Source organism: Paramormyrops kingsleyae, chromosome 9 (genome assembly GCF_048594095.1).
Source record: "Paramormyrops kingsleyae isolate MSU_618 chromosome 9, PKINGS_0.4, whole genome shotgun sequence".
In the NCBI taxonomy this organism is placed as follows: domain Eukaryota; kingdom Metazoa; phylum Chordata; class Actinopteri; order Osteoglossiformes; family Mormyridae; genus Paramormyrops; species Paramormyrops kingsleyae.
Window position 1 is genome coordinate 25,870,516 of NC_132805.1, and position 6,331 is coordinate 25,876,846.

The 6,331-nt window shown below is 41.7% G+C and overlaps 1 protein-coding gene across 3 annotated transcripts; it reads right to left on the reverse strand.

Annotated features, from left to right (window-relative positions):
* Positions 1-338: 338 nt before the first annotated feature.
* Positions 339-3,349, reverse strand: LOC111853363 (mpv17-like protein). 3 transcript variants are annotated; one of them, XM_023830152.2, is made up of 6 exons: positions 2,443-3,349; positions 1,919-2,064; positions 1,007-1,546; positions 731-801; positions 595-624; positions 339-513 (listed from the first exon to the last, which is right to left on the reverse strand). In XM_023830152.2, the coding sequence occupies exons 3-6, from the start codon at positions 1,536-1,538 to the stop codon at positions 406-408; spliced, it is 741 nt and encodes a 246-aa protein (XP_023685920.2). In that variant the 5' UTR covers positions 1,539-1,546; positions 1,919-2,064; positions 2,443-3,349; the 3' UTR covers positions 339-405. The 3 variants fall into 3 exon arrangements, with proteins under 3 accessions (XP_023685920.2, XP_023685921.2, XP_023685919.2); XM_023830153.2 differs by lacking the exon at positions 2,443-3,349 and having other exon boundaries at positions 1,007-1,549; positions 1,919-2,319; XM_023830151.2 differs by lacking the exons at positions 1,919-2,064; positions 2,443-3,349 and having other exon boundaries at positions 1,007-1,674.
* Positions 3,350-6,331: the final 2,982 nt, after the last annotated feature.

Here is a 6,331-nt window from a genome sequence, read left to right on the forward strand (position 1 = left end):
GCCCCCAGCGCTGTAGATATGTGCGTTTCTTCTTAAATCCAAATGTGTGGTTAAGTGGACTGTTGGCTTGAAATTCCCCATAATGTGTGAGCGGGTATGTTTTGCAATGGACTGCTTTCCCGTGTGGTGTGTCCCCCAGCCCTGTGCCCTATGCTCCGTACGGTACACTCCAAGCCCAATGACAACCCTGATGAGCATAAGCACTTAAAAGATGAACAAATAGACATGTTAGCATATGTTAGTATTATACTACAAATTCACTTTAATGAAATGATTCTACAATTAATGTTTTGCCACAAGGTATATATTTAAACACACAATATGATAGAATTGTCTTAACTAAAAATGAATAAAGGAGTATTAATGAAGAGCTCAGACAGGAATGGGGTCCACAAATGTCAGCATTCAGCCTCTTTGCTGTCGAAAATGACAGAGAAAAACTGTCCAGATGAGGGCGACACCTCCTACAAACACTGTCCGTGCCACTGGTGGGACCAAGGAGAAGTTCACTACCTGGAAGGAAAAGAAAGATCTGCAATGTTATCTGGTGGAATCAGCTACAATATGTCCCAAAACCCAGGTTTCATACTGTACCTGCATTGTGGACCAGTAAACCACTCCAGTCTTGAGAAAGAAAAAGAGGGACCATCATTAATACTGGTCATTATTAAATGACTTATGGTTATTGCGATAGCCCTTTAAAGTCTCTCTCCCACTTTCTGAGCATCACCTTGTAGGAAGTCCAGAACTTCTCTCGCCAGTCTTCAAACAGCTCCTGTCTTCCCTCCAAGGCACTCAGCCCTACGAGAGACACAACAGTATGACAAAAGCAGCTGAGACTATGAAAACAGACTGAAATTATGCATGGCTAACCACAGACAAAGTCTCCCACATTAATCAGCTCCATCTTCTGCAGATATGTAGAAGACACTGATTGCATATATATGGCTAACTGTAGAGGAAATCTCCCACACTAAAAGACTCTGTCTTATTTAGATATATTTACCAATGTAGAAGACACTGATTGTTGCAGGAGCTGCAATCACTTGATCTAGCAGCACTTTCACTGATACCCTTTTGACTCCTGTCCCAGGCAGCATCCTTTCCAAGCCTTTCAGCCAATGGTAGTTGAAATTGGCATGAAAAGAAAATCCAACAAGAGCCACCCGGGCCGTCTGGTCCCAGTTAACACCAGACCACGTCCCAGATTTCATTTTTGATGAGGATTCAATCTCCTTTGAGATTAGGTTTGCCTTTCCAAGATTACCAGTTTCACTCTGTTCTGACTCCAGTCCTTTTTGCGGTTCAGGTGAGGAATCCGTCTTCTGCTTTAATTTTATGTCTGGTGTTACGTTTCTGCTCTCACTTGCTTCATTTGCAATCCGTTGATGTTGACCTGACGGTGTGATATCTGCACCTACTCGCTTCTGGTCAAGCACACTCTGTTGGATGAGGTCTGCAGTGGCGAATAAGGCCGTGTATCCTATCACGTTGGTGACGTAAGTATGGGACCTGAACATGGACCAGACTCTGTTCATCACGACTGCTTCTGAGACAGAATGATTCAAGAGATGGAGAAAAGCAATAAATACAAGAGAGACATTATGCCAAAGGATAAAAACACATATGGAGGCAATACTTTTCGAGGTAGTAAAATCAGATGAGTGTTTCATATTTTACATTCCATTGCTAATGAAAAAAACGAATTGATGCATTATCCTATGGAAATATTATTATAAGGAAAGTTCTTAGATCTCTTGAATACAAGAGAACAAATTCATAAAGAGAATTTAATAGATATAGGGTTCATTGAGTACTGATAAATATTTAAAGTAATTGGAAATGTAAGTAAGTGAAATCTTGGTATAGCATTTAGCAGTTGCACTCTGATTACCCTAGAAATAGTTTTGAAACGTACCTTAGTACTCTGAGTGCACATTTGCCGGTGGAGAAAGCACAAGGTGAAGGTACACTATCATATACCCTCACTGGCTCTGCTGAACAAATTGGGGTGGAGTCTTTTGGTGCCGCTAGCCAGTAAGAAACCTCTTTGGTGCCAAGAATCTGCAGGCCAAAGTTCAATGTTCAAGAACACATGTGACACCATTGATCTATCAGCCACTTTTAGATTTAATCATAAAGATGTGTGAGTGAATACATAGTGACTGTAAGAGGGGCATAATTGATACAGAGCTTATATGGACATATAAAGCACTATTTTAAGTATACTATATTTAATGTTATCCCCAATATCACAAAAATACATGCATTTTTTACAGTGTTTCATTTGGAGCGCAGAAGTTTTTCCTGGGAATTTTATGGCGCTCTAGACTAAATAAACTAGGAGAAAACAGTCCATCTCAAATGAATAAATTATTATCCATCCAATTTCCATATTTGCCCCAGGCACATCACCAGAGAACAATATATTATGTTACTCACCGCAGTCAAGACCAAATCAGAGATCACCAACTGAATTAAACATGCATTCTGCAAGTGTGTATGAATGAAACGAATTGAAGTCACAGTCCAGTTGCTTTGCTCCTTAGCCACATGTCGGCTTGTGCTAAATTTAGGCAGCTTCCATTGCCGCCAGCTCCTCCCTCGGCTACCATTAGCAATCTGCTAGTTTATTAGCAATCTGCTAGTTTCATGCTGTCGTTGTCCTGTATCTGTTCAGGTTAGTTATTTTGTTAATGATAATTGATGGGCACATCTATTCTGTGTGGAAAAACACAGAATAATTGTTTGCCTTGAACAATGTTCAGTCTTTTTATTCCTATTCTTACAAAAGCCCTACAAAAGAAATCAGATTCATAATACAAGCTCTTCAAGACACCAATGGGCCTATTCATTTATATAACTTAATTGACATTTAAAGGGGGCTCTGGGATGTGTCTATATAGACATCTGCAATTTCTGAGTAGCAACAGGTTGAACTCTCAGACAGGAGAATGTGATAATTAGGGCAGAGTTTAAGTTGATCAATTAAAGGCTTGTTAGAAGCTCAAAGGACACGCTTCTGCCGCTGACGCTTAACAAGCTGTCTTTAGTCTGCTTACAAAAGAGATGAAGCCTGGGTATCTGTACCAGTTGACTTTTCAAAAATAATTGCTTTTATATGCTTCCTCTATTGCTTTCCCCCTCTCAGTCTCTCAGTTCATCCTACAAACCTCTGTTTTGTCATCCACAAATCTGTTTTCTTAACCTTTGGCAAGTCCCACCTCCTTTTAAATTCTCCTCTTTCAACCACCCATCCCATCAGTGTCTCCACCAGTGTCATTTCTGGGGTCCGAAGAGAGAGAAGACCCAGGTCTAAGGTGAGTGAAGAGATGCCTTAACCTGTAAAATGTCTGTCTTAGGACTTCAAAGTGTTATAACGCCCTACTTGAGATTAAGCTAGGGTGTTAAATCTGTGCAGTTTGATGAATAAATAAAATAGGTTTGGGTGATTAAATCTTAATATGGGGGATGTTAAGTTTTCATTACGGCTGCAACATGAGCTTGTGTATGAGAATGCAAAATAATCAGGAGGGCTTTGTCACACAGTCAGGAGAATGATAAAGAGCGCTCTTACCATGCAGAGCATACAGAAATGCATTATTTAGGCCTGTAAGTAAATGAGGTGAATAAATGCATTCAGTACTGAGAAGTTTAATATTACAGCAAGGGCAGGAAAGAACAGGACAAGGAGAGAGAGACTGAGAACAATGATTACTTAGGGTACCTTTGTTAGATTAGAAAAATGTATATGGCACTGGTCCTATGACTGGATAGCTCTTACTTTTTTTAAGGTAAAATGTACATGGTTTTGGTATAAAATATAGATGCGATTGATGCTATATGTGATTAAATTGAATGCTAGAATTATATCTACCATTTTTAGAAGACAACTGATAGTTCTGATATTCTTAATGGTCTCCCTCCATCTGTGTGCTTTGCTTTCTCCCTGTGCTAACTGTTACTTTGTCTAGTCTTAGTTTTGAACTTTACACACAAATTACCCCCCATCCTCCTTCCCTGTCTATCTTCATCTGTCCTGTAGTCATGCGTCCATCCAGTTCTTTGACGTGTGAGCCGGGTGCGGAGAGAGTAATCCCATGGGGCCGTGACCTCTTTACATTTGTGACATCAGCAGCCGGTCACATGATGAGGACACTTCAGAAGCCACGAAAAAACCGGCCGTCAAAGCGACAAGTTAATCATCGGCGGTTTTTGCACAACATGATACAGAGGCATGTGAAACTGCGACGTCTGCATTACAAAATCCAGAACCAAGGGCACCGTGAATCATTCTGACGTTTAATCTCTTCCTTTCAGGAAATTTGCAGAAATCAAGGCTGCCAACCACCAGCTTGCATCTGCTATTTTCTCAAGGGACAACGAGGATGAACAGAGCCTGTCTCTGTGTCAGGTGCTAAAATCCAACCAATCAGATGAAACCACCAAAGAAGGTACATCTTTTAAAATTCTCTATACAAAAGCATCACATGCTGCTAGATCTTTAATGTTCTTCTATGATTCACTCAATTTCCCTTCCACACAGAATCCAGCAATGTGACTTTGTGCCTGCCTGTTCTATCTCTCGATGATCCTAACCCCGAGACCATCACAGTGGAGCAAAATGGCCTGTGGACGATCAGCAGTCACTCGCATGAACATGATTTCGGCACTGCAAATAGGAATTCAGAGACAGCAACGAACCCTCTAACCTTACCGAAGAAAAACTTGGGGAGAAGGGAAGAGGTTGGAGAAGCCATATTTGGGGAACTCAGCTCATCTAAACAGCACAATGACTTTGAATCCTGCTTTGACTTTGAAGTGGACCCCATGAAAATTGACTTGATGAGATTCAGTGAAACGTTATTTGGTGAAAATGACAAGCAGGAAAATGTTCAAAACTGCAATAGAAGCCAGGCCACCCCAAACTTACAGCAAGCAGAGGCTGATGCTCAGTGCCCGTGTATGGATGGCCCCTTCCTCCGAGTCCCACCAGCTTTCCATTCGGATGGACAGTCACTGGCTTCCTGTGATTTCATGATGCCCAGCATCACTGATCCCCACTGTTCCAATACTGATCTAAACAACATCATGGAATCCACTCAGTCACACATACTAGACAATTCTGGCGTGATGGACAGCAACAGAAGTGAGGAAGACTGTATGGATTTGCAGTCCCTTTCAGTATCATTTTGGGAAGCTGGGGATGAAGGTGCAGAAAGCTGCAAGCTGAATTTTAGCAGTGCATTTGTAACCTACGGCAACAGTGGCAGCCTTGATGCCATCAAAAACCAGCAGTTCAACAATCATCCCATTGCTCTTAGTACAGATGTGGGACAGTCAAACTGCTCGAGATATGATAATATGGAGAGCATCCATAGAGACTCCAGATCTACATGTGATCCACATCTGGACACCCTTAGCAACTCAAGTTATCACATAGATAGTAGAAAACCCTGTAAACCAAATTATTGCAGCAAGAAAAAGATGGACCTTGCGATCCCATATAATGAAAGATACAATGCAGATACTTTCACAACTGTGTGCCCTAATCTTGCCAGCCTTGACCTAATCAGAAGGAACACAGGAGGTGAGAATGATGCTGGCAGAGACCTGAGTAAGTTGAGATCCTGCAGCTATGAACTGGTAAGATCTGGCACCAGCTCCATGTTGTATGACGATGATGCAGAACAAAATGCTCTGAAGGAGCTTAGATTAGATGGCATCTCCACACTAGAAGACAATGCCCTGTGTTACAAGAGCTACACTTCAGGTTATCAGAGAAAACCCACTGGCTTTGTCCATACGTTTTCCAATTCGTGTCACAGTCATCAAGGAGCCTCAGAGTGCATACAAAGGGATTCAGAACAGCAGGCTGGGCTGCAGGGATCAGGATATTGGAAACCCATGTCAGACATCCCAGAAAGCCATCTGCATAACCATTGTGGTGCTCTGAATTCAGCGTCCATCCAGAACTCGTGCGGAGCTCACATGAATCAGAACCTCTTTACAGGGGTAGCCAGAGCTTTCCCAGCCTCAAACGCAAAAAGACACCTTAAGTGTATATTAACCCCGGCTCTAGAAGAGGACTGGTTATTTGATGAGATTGAGTTAAAATGACAGGCGGGTTAGGGTTATCAGTTTAACATATGCATGGAACTTTATACCTGCCTTGTATATTAAATATTTTGTGCCTAGTGATGGACAAAATGACGCTTCATGAACCATTTGCTGTATTTTTTGACCCCAGTAGATGGTCATCTCTGTTCAAAAAAGGGCACTTTCATGCCCCATAGCAAATCAAAAAATACAGCAAATGGTTCATGAAGCG

Coding starts and splice junctions, on each gene's coding strand:
- LOC111853363 (XM_023830151.2), bottom strand. CDS start 1,673: ATGAAACACTCATCTGATTTTACTACCTCGAAAAGTATTGCCTCCATA. Junction 625..730: donor AGTTCTGGACTTCCTACAAG/GTGATGCTCAGA, acceptor TTCTTTCTCAAG/ACTGGAGTGGTTTACTGGTC. Junction 514..594: donor TTTACTGGTCCACAATGCAG/GTACAGTATGAA, acceptor TTTTCCTTCCAG/GTAGTGAACTTCTCCTTGGT.